The sequence below is a fragment of the Hermetia illucens genome, chromosome 3 (assembly GCF_905115235.1).
Source record: "Hermetia illucens chromosome 3, iHerIll2.2.curated.20191125, whole genome shotgun sequence".
NCBI classification, from domain to species: Eukaryota; Metazoa; Arthropoda; class Insecta; order Diptera; family Stratiomyidae; genus Hermetia; species Hermetia illucens.
In genome coordinates this window covers 37,595,043-37,611,995 of record NC_051851.1, presented here as the reverse complement: position 1 = coordinate 37,611,995, position 16,953 = coordinate 37,595,043, and the positions used below count along the sequence as shown (strand labels likewise).

General features: G+C 41.3%; 1 protein-coding gene across 2 annotated transcripts in view; it reads right to left on the bottom strand.

Moving 5' to 3' along the window:
* The window catches only part of LOC119652964 (gamma-aminobutyric acid type B receptor subunit 2), a 41,838-nt gene that overhangs the window by 20,540 nt on the left and 4,345 nt on the right, over positions 1-16,953 (bottom strand). For both annotated transcript variants that reach the window (XM_038057361.1, XM_038057362.1), the window contains exons 2-5: positions 4,858-5,033; positions 4,696-4,799; positions 3,915-4,396; positions 3,676-3,850 (exon numbers count right to left, since the gene is read on the bottom strand). In XM_038057361.1, coding sequence (XP_037913289.1) covers positions 3,676-3,850; positions 3,915-4,396; positions 4,696-4,799; positions 4,858-5,011 — 915 coding nt within the window. In that variant the 5' untranslated portion in view covers positions 5,012-5,033. The remainder of the gene's footprint in view (positions 1-3,675; positions 3,851-3,914; positions 4,397-4,695; positions 4,800-4,857; positions 5,034-16,953) is intronic.

Here is a 16,953-nt window from a genome sequence, read left to right as displayed (position 1 = left end):
TCGCGGTTTTTGTGAGATAGCAAGTGTTATGCTCGAACGCATAGTCTAAGAATGGATCATCAAAAGTCGCAGGCAATATTTAAACGAGATAAGTTTTTTTTAAGAAAATGCTATCCATTCCAATATTGAGAATTTTATGTCTTTTATTAGAATTTTAAACAAGTCGGGAAACCGGAAGCTGGACGCTTCAGGTATGAAAGGTTTTGTGTAGTACTTATATAAAGACAGTTGAGTGTGCATAGTATGTAATACAATATATACATAAGTTATCTGAGAATATCCACTTTTGGGTGATATTGACATTTATAGTTTTGAATTTGCAAAGAAGCGACAACTTTGACTTATTATAACTTTGTTAGTAATAGTGCGATTTCCACCAACCATGGTAGGATCATGCTCTATATTATGGCCTACATTACTACATTACGTGGTGCTAAGATGAACTTAAGGAGGGTTTTGAAGCTAATTACTAAAAATTATAATAATATACTGTTGTTAATTTTATTTGAAAGGATATCGGTGTGGAGGGTATTTCGGAGCCTAGGCACCATGTGGTGGCAGCCTCTTGATTTTTTTCAGATTTTTCGGTTGGGTAGTTTCTGAGAATGGGTCCGTGACAGAAATGATCATTTTCGACCCCTCGCGTTTCCCACCTTTCAAACGAATGTCAAAATTAAGACCGGCTTCGAAAAATACTAACCAAGACCTTTCATTTGATACCCCACATGATCATATTTGGTGAAACAAAAATGTACACCCCCTTTTGAATGAATGGCACTTGAATTAAATGTAGAACGATGTAATTAACTATATGTGTGAGCGTTCATAGTTCTGTTTCTGTTTCTGAGAAAAATGCGTGTGACAAAGAGACAGACAGACAGATCTTATACCTTTAGGTTGCTTATAGCCAGGGTGGTGACTCCAATCTGGCTTCATGCGACCCCAGTTTGGAGAGAGGCGTTGCGGATGTTAGTTAATGCTAACAAACTGAGTGCATCTGAGTGTAATTATGCGATGTTTCCAACGATTAATTATTTGAAATAATAAAAAACTTGTTAATCAGAGTGAAATTATGCGGTGTTTCCAATGATTAATTAATTGAAATAATAAAAACTTGTTGTTTCTTTTTCGTTTCAAGTTTGCAAACTTGTTTGCACTGATGAAGGGAACAAGTGGTTCCCGAAACAACAAGTTTTTATTATTTCAAAACTGAGTGCAGTTTATAGGAGAACAGCCCTGAGGGTATGTTTTGCCTTCAGGACTGTCTCATATTATGCAGCATTCATCATCTCGGGAATGATGCCGATTGAAATCTTGGCAGATGCGATGGTGAACAAATACCATACGAAGCCAATCTCTCCCTTGTCGTAGGTTTTAGTGGGTAAAAATCCCACACACTGATGTGTCTAGGCTGGTGTCTTTTGAAGATTTCCACCTCCTCGAACAAAAAGAAAAAGACAGACAGGCTGACAGTAAACCGATTTTAAATATGGTTTTGTTTTACATAAAACTTTAAAAAGGGCTCACCTAATAGCAGCAAACGACAAAAGGGCTGGGAAGAAGTAACTTCATCATATATGGGAATTTCATATTTTACTCGAATGCCAATTATTCTCGTTAATTATGACGTGCACATTTTATTTGCATAGTTTCAGATGGAGTAAATTGATAAGTTTAAACTGCTGTAACTTAGGCGGGATTTCCATGAAACTTGGTATGTACGTGTGAGACCGTTTTCGGGCAAACTCTCTTTGGATAAACTGCCTTTGGATAAATTGCCTCTTGGCAAACCACAATCGTGTTGTATTAATACTGAGAGGGGGATATTCCGAAGCATTAGCGGTTAATTGAATTTTGAATTAGGAGCGATCTTTTTCCGACTTGAAGCATTGTTCTGCTTTCAACAAGGTATGGTAGTGGGACTAAACCTGAAAAGGGGTACAGGTGGCCATTTTGGAATGAGTTGAATACTTCCTATGGTTTCTGGAAGGGACAGGACTGACATCGAGGCTCAGGAATTTTTCAGGCACTACCGCCCCAATGCTATAATGTAGTACGCATTGAGGTAGAGCTGATAAGCTTAGTGTGCTGACTATCAGCGTTTCTGAAGGATGTTCAGGAGGAAACAGGCTTAAGCCACTCTGTCTGCAAGTGTCGGCTTTTAAGGCAAGTGAAAGGCGTATGCAGCCTATGCCACCTTTTTGCAAGGTGCAACAGAGGTGTAAGATAGCGATTGCCCGTTGTCCCATCAATTCCTGCAAGACATTTTTATACTACTCAATTCAAGAATTATAGCTTGTTGATAGGGTAAAAAATATATGATGACGGATGCCGTAGATTTTGTTCTTCCATGTGGGTTTTCGAATCAATTATAGGTTACCTTACCTAACAACTTATGCAGCACCATAACAATAAAGACCGAAAATGAAAATGTGTCCGGATAGCTGAGGGGTTAGAGCACAAGGCTGTGGTAAGGAAGGTCGCGGTTGAAATCTCACTGACAGACGGATTTTTATCGTGATTTGATGTCGGATACCAGTCGACTCAGCTGTGAATGAGTACCTGAGTCAAATCAAACCACATTGCCTCCTGCAGGGTACTGTAATCCTGTAGTGTACCCTTACGCTCTTGAATGAAGTGCTCTAACACCATTCAAGGCTATGATCCAATATGGATTGTTGCACCAACGATTATTATTATTATTATTAACAGGGAAATAAGAATATTCTTTGATGTTCTGCTTATTTTCCTTAAGATGAAAGCGAAGTTCCTAGTGGTATAGGCATGAAAGTGGGGAGGATTTTAACGTCAACATGCGGATCTCCGGACTAGAATATCTAGTAGGGATGGATCTACAGACCCTCCACTTATTTTCGTCATCCGGGCCCAGTGAAAAGTCATTCATATCACCGTGGTATCCTTCGTTACAGTGGAGTGAGAGTGGATGGCGTGTATGTGTATGTGTAAACGATGTCATTCTCTGGAATCTCAACCATCAAGATGGACATGAAATGGGATGCTACTTACTAGTATGTGAGAAGCTTTTGAGGAATGTTGTCTTCTTTAGTAACCCAAAGAAAGGGAGAAAACAAGGGTAAAATTCGGTTTTCACACAATAGAGGAGAATGGTGATCGAGTTTTAAAGATCGAGTCAAGTGAACTTAGAAATCATCGGAAGGAAGTGGATTAGTAGAGCATATCTTCGCGGCTGTCTTTGGATCCTGATAATGGATCCCATCCATCCCATTCATCAAGGTGTTCGATCAACACATGGTCAATTTGGTTGAAAGTGGTCCTGTCTGGGGGGGCCCACGTTTGTTTGTGGACCGTTTTCCGCACAAACCAGGTACTTCCAACAACCATTTCGTGTGACACTGCTAATTGAATAATCCGCAGTCCGTTATCATTTATATTTTTATGTAAGCTATGGAAGCCAACGTACCACCTGAATATTTCCTTTGCAAATGCCTTATTTTGACACAAAAAAAAGAAAGTACTTTGACTTCCTACAGCAAATTGGAAGAATAGTGGCGACAATTCCACTGTACGTTTCATTTAACCTAAGCAAATGTTTCCACAACCTCTAAAGTCAATTTTCCGCCTTAGTGAAGGAAAATTCTAGCAAGCAGAAACGATGAAGTCAACTATGTAATCCTTAGTATAAATTGTGCTTACGATTCCTGATATTGTAATATCCCCGCTGGTTGATAGCGGCAGCAAGTCTGTCATTATAGTTGCTTCCAGGGCTGTTGTGATTTCGTCTAGCGTACAATCCGTGGTGGCATTCCACCAATCTGTCGAATATGTCCCCATTATTATCCACTGATACGCCCTGCCGTACATTTCCAGCCTGTGAAATACGAAACGTGCTCATTATGCAATGCAAACTATGATTACCAGCCATTTTCACTCACTTGTATGCTTCGCAGAATATCTTCCGTGCGTAGAACTCGTTGAAGTTGCCCAAAATTATTCGTACGTCTTTCTCACGCAATTTCCTTAACGGTTCGCTGACATCATTTACAAAGCTCTGTGTCTCCACCACTTCCGTGTTCAAGTCATCCAGATTCGCAACCATATGATTGTGGGGGAGAGCGTAACGGGGCTCGTTCTGGTAAATTGTACCCACCCGAGTCCAATTGAATTCTTTGAGCAGAGCAAGACGAGGAGCGTTGAAAGCATTCTCGGAAGGTACCACTCGAAAGAAGTTGGGGAAGGCATCCTTTGTGAACATGGGGTGGGTGTCGGCGTACGATAGTTGGGTGAGGTGCCAATGCTTGCTGGCTTTTGCAATGGGATCCGTTACATGTGTACATGCTGCTCCGAATAGCATGAGCTTGTGCGGTCCCGAGTGCATCATATCGAAAAAGGATTTCACTCCGACGGCAGCATTACACTAAAGGAATTCAAGAGGACGGAAATATTTAATTGAATTGAAAGGCTTTAATGGATTATGATAGGGAAGCATGCACTTCTCAATTTTCACATAGTGGTCTGTGGTATGTGAGTATCCTGTTTATTGGATTAGGATTTGCGTTCGGCTTTCTATTTACGATTTATTGAGTGAAAAAATTTGCCGATAAAGTTTTCCTTATTATTGATGAATGAATCAGGAAATTAGGATTCAGTACCAATGGTTATTCGTTATCTTCATCGGTGGACTTCTTCCTCAATATTTCATCAATAAATACATACCTCGGTGTCATTCCACCACATGTGCAGTCTGTAATTGCGGAGGATACTGGAGTGCTCGTTGACATGATCTAAAGCTAGCTTGACGCTGGGCATCACCCCACGCCCTAATTAGAACATATTTTTTTTTCATTATCTCATTTCCAAGGTTTTTTCATTAGTTACCTGTTGCGGAGTTTTCCACACCGTCGCCATAGGGGAAGAATCCTGCAATGTAGACATCTGAACGTTTGCTACCACTTGCTCGATGGCATTCGACGGAGTATGAAAATGTTATGAGAAATGAAATCGCAATAAATTTGTTGAATTCATTTTTCATTTTCGCTTTATGATGACCAGGCCTGGAAAGAAAAAAAAGGATAAATGTTTGAGAATTGTCATATGCACCTAAAATTAATTTAAATTGAAAAAGTTTTTCAGTGGTAATTGTGGAGATGAATGCCTATGAACTTATTTCCAAATGGTCACTTAGCAACCCTATAGATAATCACTAGTCCTGCCATTTACAGTTATAGTCGTATAATAGATAGATTAGAGGTTACCAGACTTCTAAACCTCTAGAATTTTTACATTCGTGGAATAGCTAAGGTCCGGCACGCGGCGAAAATTATACAGGATCCCTAGACTATGCATTACCACATTTTGCTATGTCGTTGTGTCTCTACTTCTGGCCACCTAAGTATGAAACGCCGGGCCCAGGGAAGTCATCACACCCCCCCTCTCTTCCTCTTTGCTTTTCAAGTCTGTTAGCTCAGAATGTTAAATTTCATGGAAATAGGATACAATTTTCCTTAGCATTCTTGCCCCTCTATTCAGCCCGGTTAAAGCTACTTCAGAAGCTCCGGTAGGCTTGCTCAGCTACTTGCAATCCAGCCTTCTTCATGCCCTCTGGCAAAGCCATCTAGCTCGAAAACAGGATGGCTTCAGCATGTCGACTACGAGTTTGGTTTCTTGTTGAGGAATAAATATACATCTTAAGTATTATAGATAGCTTTTTGGTTGCGGAGACGTTTTATGTCGCCGTTTGCTGTCAAACAATTTGGCCTGCTAGTCAAGTGTAGTGAGGACTGTTTGTTTCGCTGAGGACTGATATACAAAGTCGGTAATCGAGCTTGAAGATCTTCTTCAGCAGGGGTCAGGTTTCAAATACTGGTTAGTACCCGCAAAAGCGTGGAGTAGTATTTGTCTTCTAGTGTTCTTCACCCAGATTCCACCTCCAAGATCCACTCGAGGAAATTGACAGCAATCATTTTAGTGCTGAGATCTCTAGTATCCAACATTAAACTGTCAACTCCTCGTCTTATCTATTGTTGTACTAGTAGCAGCGTAACAGCTGGGAATATGGTGCTGTCTGGCGTGTTTGTCCTCCCATAACCGGTTCCCGGGAAATTCATGATTTTATTAGAACGACTGTTTCCCGATTGACTTCACTTCATGGACTGATACATTTATACAAAAATCTTTGTCTAAATTATGCTAAAAAATTCTTCGGGCGAGGTCACCTCATCTAGGTGGTTTCTTGATTTCAATATGCTCTTCTGTTGGGCATATTTAATTCAAGTCTTGTTTCTGCGTTTGTCTGGTGGCTAACAATTTCACACAAGTCCTTTAGCTCTAGCTCGTTATTCACCTTTGAAGGGATATTAGCTAAGGATATATTTCTTTTTTGGAAATAATTATTATTGACGGATTGCTCTTCTATTTTCGTTTTTTAACAAAAAAACAACCCAAGCCAAACTCCTATGAGATTGGGGCTGCTCAAGAAGACTATACACAGGAGGAGTATCTCCAGCGGCAAAGAGCATGAATCTCAATGTGCGCCTTTCGGGTAGGGACGAGATGAGCAAGTGGTATTGTAGAGTCGGTGTCGATGTCGCATAGATGATTTTGTTGTGTGTGTTTCTTCATCTTATTCCAGCAGGAGACAGGTGCATCCGAAATATTGATATTGGATGCATCTACTTATTTCCTCCCCACATCCTAGGAGAGCAAACATGGATCTATTGCCGCGAATTTTGCGCGTGTTTGCTTCCACCAAGGTTCCCATGGAGAAATTTTCAAGCATCATTTGCTCAGTGATTCCATTAAGATTCATTATCATTAATCCAAAATGAATTTTTAAGGCAACTTTGCCTTTGGTTCCCGCTGGGAGTTGGGAAGCTATACACAGCTGTGCAATGTCTGTTGTTATGATAGATGCTGCCACGTGCTCACAGCAATTCGCAACCACGTGGGAGCACACCAAAGGACTGCATCACATACACGGCACTAATATCAGCTCTTATGCGTGGAATTTTGTTCGCGCAATTCCCGTCGCGGTCGAACGTGTGCAAAACTTTTCCGACTCCAACAAATTTCAAAGAGGGTGCTGTGAATTGAATCTGCTGTGTATAATCTTCTTGAGGATGCTCTGTCGATTTTTGTGGATATTTTGGTATTTTTGGCGGATTATTTTACTTTGAGGAAGATTTTTTTCTCTTGACTGCGTCTATCTCCAGGCTTCCTTCTCTGTTTTACAGAAGAGTTATAGGGTTTTCACAAACCGTTTTGGCATTTTGCTCCTCCAGTATGATAATGTGGGACAATTTAATACCGCTGATCGAAGCTCGAATGTTTTGACAATTCTTGCGCGTCAATATTTATCCGGGAATTATCCATGTTTGATTCCCGCAGTCAATTGGTATTACCAGAAGGCACCCCCGCTATCAATAGCGACCCTATTAGCGTAGGACTTAGATGTTTTCTGCTTAGGTTGGTCGCTAAGTTGAATAAATTGGAGGCAACTCCATGCACTAAAGTCATATTAGGGCCATTGCACTCTGTGCTAGTACATATCACATTTTCATTCAGACAGTTTTTCGCTGGCACCGCCGTAGGCCTATACGACTATTTTTTTATTTCTACATTTAAATGTAAAAATCTTAGAGAAACTCGTCCACTATGCCAAACGAATTTCGAAGCTAGAGCAAGAACGTGCCCATTCCTATTTCCTTCAGCAGCTTACTCTGCAACTTTAAGATTCCGGAAGAAACCGTAAGCGAGTTCTCCTTCGACTTCAGTATCTCCACAATTTTATTCTCTGGATTCACTCTCCTTCCCAGCGCTTGATTTAGATTCGCCCTCTCGATTGCGAACTCTGCAGGAAAATTTGGCGAATAATTGAACCCCTCCCATTGAACTTTACGTCTCGCACTGTTTCGAACATTTTCTGGATGCTTTCCTATAACGGGGACGGGAAGAACAAGCACCTCGTTGTACATGACCGAGCTCTGGGGTGCCCTTCCTGTGCCGATGTACTATTTGGGGTCCAGTCTCGACCAGACTCGCCAAATATCCAAACGCAATATGCCAGTCAATGCCCCCATAATTCTGTTCCAGTTGGCGAAGTTGAATGTATTTTGTCAACCAATGCCTACACGGCATTGCAGCCGCCAGAACTCTTTCGCCAGATCAACGACCATGCTTAATTCAGCTACCTTAGAATGGATGCGCCGAAGCTCATACTGGTGCTCCGACATGCCACTGCTGCTTTCGGCCACAGTAGCAGTCTGTTGTAGATTACTCTATTCATCTTTCGCATTGTTTCCAATGCCGATTCTACCAGCTCCTTCTCGATTATAGAAGGTTTCACATATTCATTGAGCTGCTACCATCGTTTGCTTTTCACTATCTCGGTGATGAGAAAACGAAGTAAAAACGGTCTTTTTCAGAAGGTGTTAATAAGTCACCTGAGGTGATTTTCGCAGCCATTTTATTACCACCCTGTAAGTAGGTATATTCTCACAACTGTTTGAAGTAAAATTCTGTTTGAGAATCGAGGGATTCCTAAGTCCGCCATCCACTTAATGGCGGACTGGATCAGTTGGAAAGCAACATACCTTCTCGGTTGTGGTCCATGGAACCCTCATCCTTGAATAAGCACCCAAGTTGCAAAACATATGACTTGCGATTTCGTTCAGGACAGAGGTAACTCCTCAGACGTTGCCTCCCTTCTGCCTTGGGAGCAGCGTGACGGAAGAGGTTACAAGTTGGATGGCGGATCTAGGAATCTCGCGATTCTCAAACAAAATTTTAGCTTAGCCTCGGCCGGCTTAAGCCTGAATTTTACAAGGCGGTTTTGTCTCCATTATAATTAATTAATATATGGGAGCAAATGGCCACTTGTAACCACTTCGTTTCCAGTCGAATGGAGAAGCGACTTCACAGCCGAAAGAGGGAAGCCTGGGAGAACCAACAGGTCAGTGAACTACAAAAGTAGAGAAAGCAACCGCACCAGGCAAGTCAGCAGGATGAAGTCTTATACACCTCGATGCTCATCTTGCCGAGACAAAGAGGGAAATCTGATTTCCGACAGAATGGGCATATTGGAGTAATGGGTTGAGTATTTTTACGAACTGCTCAACAATCAAAATATAGACAAGTTGGAGGTCCCGCCCACTGAAACAGACCGTGTAATTCATCGGCTTTAAAACCATAAGTCGCCAGGAGCTGATGGAATTACAGCCGAATTGGCTAAATATGGAGGCGACCAATTGCATCAAGTGGTTCATCAACTGATGCTCAAAATATGGAATAGCGAATCAATGCCTGACGACTGGCAACGAGGCATTATCTGTCCCATACATAAAAAGGGAGATATCACACAGTGCAGTAATTATAGAGGTATCACTTTGTTGAGTACTATCTATAAGATATTCTCCTCTACCTTACTAGGCCGGTTAGCCCCATACGCTCAGAATATCGTTGGCCGGACTTTGTCTCTGCGGCAAGAGATGAAAAAACTATTGGAATATGGCCATCACTTGCACTCGGTATCCCGACGAAATTAATAAGACTGACTAGGCTGACCCTGACAAATGTGACAGGCCAGATAAAAGTAGCAGGATCACTCTCGAGATCATTCAGCATCAACAACGGTCTAAGACAAAGGGCTGTCCTATCATGCATCCTCTGCCCTGGAGAAAGTGATTCGCGATGCAGACGTAAATGCGAGAGGCACCATCCTCTTTAAGTCCACCCGATTACCTCACACATTCAAAAGGGGGTGTCCATCCAGCTACTGGCCTATGCTGACGTCTTTGACATTATGGAACGAACAACCCGAGATGTACAGTCTACCTTCATTCAGATCGAGCGGGTGGCGCGAGATATCGGGCCGCACATTAATGAAGGCAAGACGGAGGACATGGTGGCAACATCAGCGCCAGAAACCAAAGAACAAACAACATCGAATAGCATTGGTCAAACGAAAACAATAAGGACAGGGGACTACAACTTTGAGACCGTTGAAAACTTCTCCTATCTAAGGTCGAAAATCACAACCGATGAAAGTTGTTGGTTCCCGACAGAGCTAATTTCAGCTTACGAAAACTGTTTCGATCGAAACGTCTCACCATAGAGTCAAAGCTCTTACTGTACAAGACTATTATCTTGACAGTTCTTATGTATTCCTCGGAGACGTGGGTTTTTAGCAAAAAAATTGCGAACTTTTGATCGCGTTCGAGAGAAGAATCCTTCGAAGAATTTTTGGCCCCCTACATGAGGATGGACGATTCCGTAGTCTACACAATGACGAAATCTATGAGCGATACCATGACCGTCCGGTTATGGATAAAATCCGGCTCAATAGGTTACGGTGGGCGGTCACTTAATCCGTATGGATGAGAATGATCCCACCCGGAAAGTCTATAAGGGCAATATCTATGGTAGAAAAAGAAGACGAAGCAGACCCTGCCTAAGATGGAGCGATGGCGTAGGCCAGGACGCCAGACAGCTTTTAGGGATATCGAATTGGTGGACCTCGGCGGAAAACCGGGATGTCTGGAGTTCCTTATTAAGCCAGGCCTAGACCGGAGACCAGTTGTTGCGCCGTTGATGATGACGATGATGATATATAAATTCTAGCGTTTTCATGTTTAAATCTTCCAGCAAATATGGTGGGAATTCGCGTTAGTATCCATATCTCCGATTCGGCATACTGGACAGTCCTATTGAACAAATGTGAAAGTCGAGGAAGTTATTATTGAACGAGTCTAGTTCAGTAACTTCTTCCAAGAAAGTTGTTGAGAGAGGAGCATTACTGCACGATATACTCAGAAAGGTCAGAACAATGCTGCTCTTGGCTCTTTCCATTGAAATTGAAAATTGTGGTTTGAAAGGGGGCAGATGCTTACCGGTGGTTTAGACTTCAGCTCAGGAGAGAGTACTGACTGACGACGGCCAAAGGGACCTTTTTCGGCTCTGAGTACACTGGGAAGACTACTACTACTAAACCTGGCGATGTGGCCTCTGTTTAAATTTGACGTCTCTTTACTAAGTGTTGTTTTCCCCGTATTATGGAGGGTTTTGAATGGAATCTTTGGCGTTCAGAGCATATGTACGTATGTATCTAGTCTAGGCAGTATTTTTAATTTTAAACTTCAACCGAACTATCGTTGGAATTCCCATTTTACTTTTTTGGATTAGTATTTTTACGCTTATTGATGCGGGAAGTTGTAATCTTTTTTCGAATATAAAACTTATAAATACCAACAATCTCTGTTAAATTGACCTAATTTACGACATTGTCTACATCCAGACCCCATTCAAATTTATTTTCGAAATACATGTTAACCTCTTTGTTGAAACACACCCCCCGTTGTCAAACATTTTAACTTTGCCTTCAGTGTATGTATGTGAGGGGGTAAGTCCTCGGATGGATTTCAGTCGAGCCGGGAATAGCAGATCTAATATAGATTACGATACAAATGCTCAATTATTCACCACAAAATTGCTTTGAATCGAAAATTAACTTCGAAATTGGATAAATCGAAATGTTACGAGCAACTTTGAGTTTACCAGGAAATTGTATTTGGTGTTTGTCATTTTGTGATTGTTTCTGGCTAGCAATTTGTTTTCGGTAATTTGATACATCAAAGCTTTCATTGTAACGTTACACGTGGAAGGACTTTCGTACAGTTTTGCTTTACCCAGAACTGGGATTAAATTCGAATATTAGGTGTTAAATATAAAAGATAAGGATCTTTGTAATAAAGATTAGATGGAACACCGTATATTCAAGATTTTGTATATGTTTGAAATTGGTAATACATACATATGTACATATATACGGATATGATGGACATGGATATTAGGTAGTCTTTCGATGCTACAAAAAAATAAATTCTCAACCCAGTACTCCAGATGATCCTGTAAAGTGCACTCTCTCAAAATTCTTCAACCCCATTTAGTTTCATGATGGCCTGTGTTTGTGTGTGTGCTTCAGGTGAGGGAGAGGCAATGCCTCTGAGCACTCAAACGTTAGTGGTCCATTGTACTCGATTCTCCCGTCTAAGGAAATATCCTGGATTCGTTTATGTATCGCAGGCTTTCCGTTAGTGGATGTTATGCTACCCGCTGCAGTTGGAGCACATCAGCACCAAAAATCTGATGCTTCCATAGGCGGGGTACTCACACAGAATATGTTACATGAATTCCGCTTCCTCATTACAAGATGGATACGTGTCATCTTGGATAATTCATATTCTGAACACGTGCCCAGCTAGTGAATTATGGCCAGTCAGAATGCCCACAAAATTTCTGCACGTCTTCCTGCTTTTCGACAGGAGAATCTTTGCAGTATGTTTGCTTGTTTCTAACAGGAAGAGTTTGGTCTGTCTAGCAGCATTAAGGCTTCGTCACCTATCATTATGGGAAGCTTGTTCCCAGTTTTTGATAGCCGCATCAGCCAATGCTACCGACACCGCAATTGCTGGTTCCGGTCCGGGCATGGGGAAAGTTAAAGCCTCTTTTGCTAAGGCATCCGAGATTTCATTTCCCTCTACACCACAATGACCAGGTGCCCAGAGTAAATGCACCATATTGAATCTGGAAACAGAATTCAATCGGTTTCTACATTCCTGAACGATTTTTGCAGTCATCAAAGTACTCCTCAATGGGTTCAATGCAGCTTGACTACCGTTACAGACTGCGATGCGCCTGCCTTTTAACCGCTCCTCAATCATCCAGATTGCCGTCCTTAGGATCGCATACACTTCGGCCTGAAAGACCGTTGTGTATTGTTCCAAGGGAGAAGCCCATTTCTCGTTTTTATTCGAGAGGTAGACTCATGCTTCAGAACCATTTTCTGTTTTTGAGTCATCGGTGTAGAAGACGCCAGTATATCCTGACACGGATTCTTCTGGTTGGTCCCAGTTTTCTCTTTGTTTTAAGATAATATCATATCTCCTACCAAGTAGATGTATGGGGCTCCGAGAATCGGAAAGCATTGCGAAAACTAGATTCAGTTCTCCCTATGACTCTCCGTCTGCGTCAGCATGGATCTGCGCATGCTAATTAAAGTTTCAACAACACCATGTTTTCTGGCGGCATTACAGAGCTTTTGGAAGGGCTCCAAATCAAACGTCCCACAATGTCCACGAAAACCCCCATCACGTATTCGCCTTTCAGAGTTGCGTCCTCTATTTTTGAAACCAAAGAGTGAAGAGCATTTTCCACGTTGGTAATCATGTTGGTTTTCATTTAGTGGGTGCGACCTTAGCCTTCTCGCGAATGTGACGGTCAAATAGTCTTTCTAGACATTTCGGGGAAAATGATGTTAAGCTGAGTTGCTTAAAGTTCTTTCTTAGGCTTTGGTAGTAAGACTACCTTCACCTTCTCCCAAGAGGAAGGTACGTAGCCCATCCTCGAAAAATATTCCTTAGAAGGTGCTCTAAGTGCTCCATACCCTCCTTTAGCATCGCTGGGTAGATGCCATCCATATCAGGTGCTTTGAAGTGTTAAAATGATAGTATAGAAGCTCTCGCAGTGCCCTTGCAACATCTTTATATTGAAGGGTTGCCAGAAACCGTCAATTTCCTCCTTCCAACTTCGGAGACCTGTTCTCCCGAGTGTACTTCAAAGAGAATCTGTATAAACTGAACTCATCCGAACTAGAATCCAAGACTTTCGTCATAGAGTATGCGCATAAGATTCTGTAAAATGTTTTTAATTATATGTAGTAAAACTACCAAAATGAAATTTCAAATAAATATAAGTTTTATGAGCGTCAAGTTGTGGATAAAATCTGGCCCAATAGGTTACGGTGGGGGCGTCACTTAATCCGTATGGATGAGAATGATCCTGCCCGGAAAGTCTATAAGAGCAATATCTATGGTAGAAAAAGAAGACGAGGCAGACCCTGCCTAAGATGGAGCGATGGCGTAGGTTAGGAGGCCAGACAGGTTTTAGGGATATCGAATTGGTGGACCTCGGCGCAAAACCAGAATGTCTGGAGTTCCTCATCAAGGCAGGCCTAGACCGGATACCGGTTGTTGCGCGAAACCATTTCTTCCGGACCAGTTTAGTTTGTTTTGGACTTTTGCCATCCATTCTTGTTTGGTTTCCCCAGCTGTCCTGTTTGGCCCATTCCGGACTTTCAGCCTTCTAGTTGAGAAATGACCTTTGTGAGATACCATGACGTAGAAAACTTCCCTGAAACATTTATATATTTTCGAGAGGCCATTATTGGCAGGCGGGTTTTCTGTCACTAGTTTATAAGAGGATGGATAAGTTTTTTTAAGCCTAATCAACTCTTTGGCTGCTAATAGGTTTTTTCTAAATTTGTGTGGGGGTTCATTAGCAAGGGCATGGGAAACGTGGAAGCGTGCTGATTTTGCTAGCCCCAGGCAACTTTTGAGCTGGGTGGCAACGACAAAATCGACTTTATTGTCTAGATCTTTGGGTGATCCAACAGTAGAAGTGGCAGCATAATCAAACACTGGTCTAATCACTGTTTGAAACAGTTTAACCGCTTTTTTGGGTTTGAGGCACCAGGAGAAGCCCGTAGAGAAGTCGACAATTCTTGCCGCCCTTATTGCCTTTCCGATCATATTGGTGGTGTGATTTTTAATTGACAGAGAAACAGTTATTGTCCTACCCAGAAAAGTAGGGTTCGATTGACCAAAATGTGACATGGTGCGATTCTGCTTTTTTTGAAAGTGATTACGCTGGACTCGTCAAGGTTAACCGGTGAGCTAAGCGCACCACATTCGTTAAGGAAGATGTTGACTTGGTTCTGTATTTTTATCTGCGGCTAGTAACAGAAAGTCATCATCATATTGGTAGATATGTACTGATTCATGTGTTTCCTTATGGAGAGCGGTTGTGTATAAATTAAAGAGTGTTGGGTTCAGAACGTTTTCCTGTGGTAGGCCTGTTTCAGACCATTGGCTCAGCATTAGGTGCCTAACTTCAAAAAACCTCAGCTGGGATTCTATTCGTTCTCGTAATATTGACTAAAGTTCTGAGGTCAACTCTCTCATAAGCCTTGTTGATGTCAAATGTAAGAGCCTTCACTATTTTTCCTTGACTCTTAGCGATGGATACCTGAAACAGAAACTCATTTGTACATGATGAGGTCGATCTATCTTTCCTGTAGGCATAGCAGTGTTCCGAGAAAGTACCCTCAGTTTTCATAAACAATGTGAGTCTCGCCTTTACCATGGCATTTGAAATTTTTGCAAACACGTTAAATAGAGAAATAGGTCCGTAGTTTATTATGTCCGAGGGATCTTTGTCTTTCTTGGGAAGCCGTACAATTTTTATGTTCTTCCATTCCAGAGGTGGTTGGAGTTTTTTCCAAATTTTATTAAATGAGTTGAGGAGGTGAAGTCTATTGCTATCATTTAACCAGCTCACATAGTTGTACAGAATTCTATCGGCCCCAAGAGCTGTTGGTGATTTGTGTCTATCCAGAATATCATTAAGTTTGTGCATTGTGAAATCTTCCTGTTGGTAAGAGGCGTAGTGCTCAGTGTTCAGCAGTTTGGGACATTGCTCGTATTGTGCTGTCCGATAAGGAATTCTGTTTCGTTTCCCTATTCCAAGTTGTTAGCTGCTCTTTTTTTGAAATTTACTGAAATTCTTTATTTTATTCCGAAAGGCTTTAATGCCTGGTTTGTTACACATTTATTCTCATAACTCATCCCAATATTTCTTTTCGACTTTCTTAATTTCTTTCCTCCAGTTTTCTAAGGCGATTCTTATTTTGAGGAAATTCCTGAAGTTAGGCATCCACCTGAAATTCCTTAGGACATTCATTTTTTCTAAGAGGTATGGTTTAAGGTCCGTATCCCACCAACCCTTGGGTTTCGTGCCTCTTCGTGTCTTAAATGTTGCAAGTTTGATTTTGTCTTAAATGCTATGGATGAAGCCTGCAATGGTGTCCTTTGGTTGCATATTTCTAATTAGATTAATTATTTTGTTTCTGGCAATTTTGAAACCTGGTTGAACTGTAAATGATTTGCTTTGTAGGAGAATTGGCTTGTGATGACTGTTTAAGTAGGTGTCATTTAAGGTTTTCCAGCGCCAGGGGAGCACCTGATAGTTGGTAAGGTAGGTATCCGGGACTGAGGACGTAAAACTCTCTGTTAGGGTTTTTGCGGCGAAGGTTTTATCACCGTTATTTAGTACTTGAAAGTTTTACAAAGCTCCTTTAGTAGATTTTACCTTTTGCTTGGTTAATAGTATCCCCAAAGGTTGTGGACCTGGCGACGGTTTAATAGAAATGCAATTAGTTTCTTAATTTCTGTTTTAAAGGATGAGGCGTTCATTTGAAGGGGAAAATAGGCCGATGCCACAGTCATGTTGGATTAATGTTTACACGTTTCCGCAATGATGACATCTTCGTCAGTATCATATTTAACTTCTTTAAAGGAGATATTATGAAAGCGATAGCCACCCCTTCAAAACCATCATCAGGCGATAGGCTGTTGACAGTTTCGATATCGGGTTGAAATGAATGGAAAATATTTCTTAGAGTGCTATAATGTCTATTTTCCTTGTACTGTAGAATACCATCATCTTTGCAGTTAGAGATGCGTTGAACGTTATGCTGTAACACTCGTACCATCAGGTGTACTCTAAAAAAGTCGGAAAACCAGAAGCTAAGCCCTTCAGGTATGAAAGGTTTTGTGTATTTTTTTTATAAAGAGATTTAAGTGTTCATTTGTCTCAATAGTATGTAGCACGTAATATATGCATATATTATGTGAGAATATCCACTTTCAAGTGATATTGACATTCAAAGTCTTGAATTTGCACAGAAGCGGAAGCTTTGACCTATTGCAACTTTGTTAGAAATAGTGCGATTTTCACCAAATTTGGTAGGAACATGCTCTATGATGTAGTATACATTGCTGCAATTCTAGGGTGAACTTAAGGGGGGTTTTTCTGCCAATTATTAAAAATTATAGAAATCGGTATGGAGGGTATTTTGGAGCC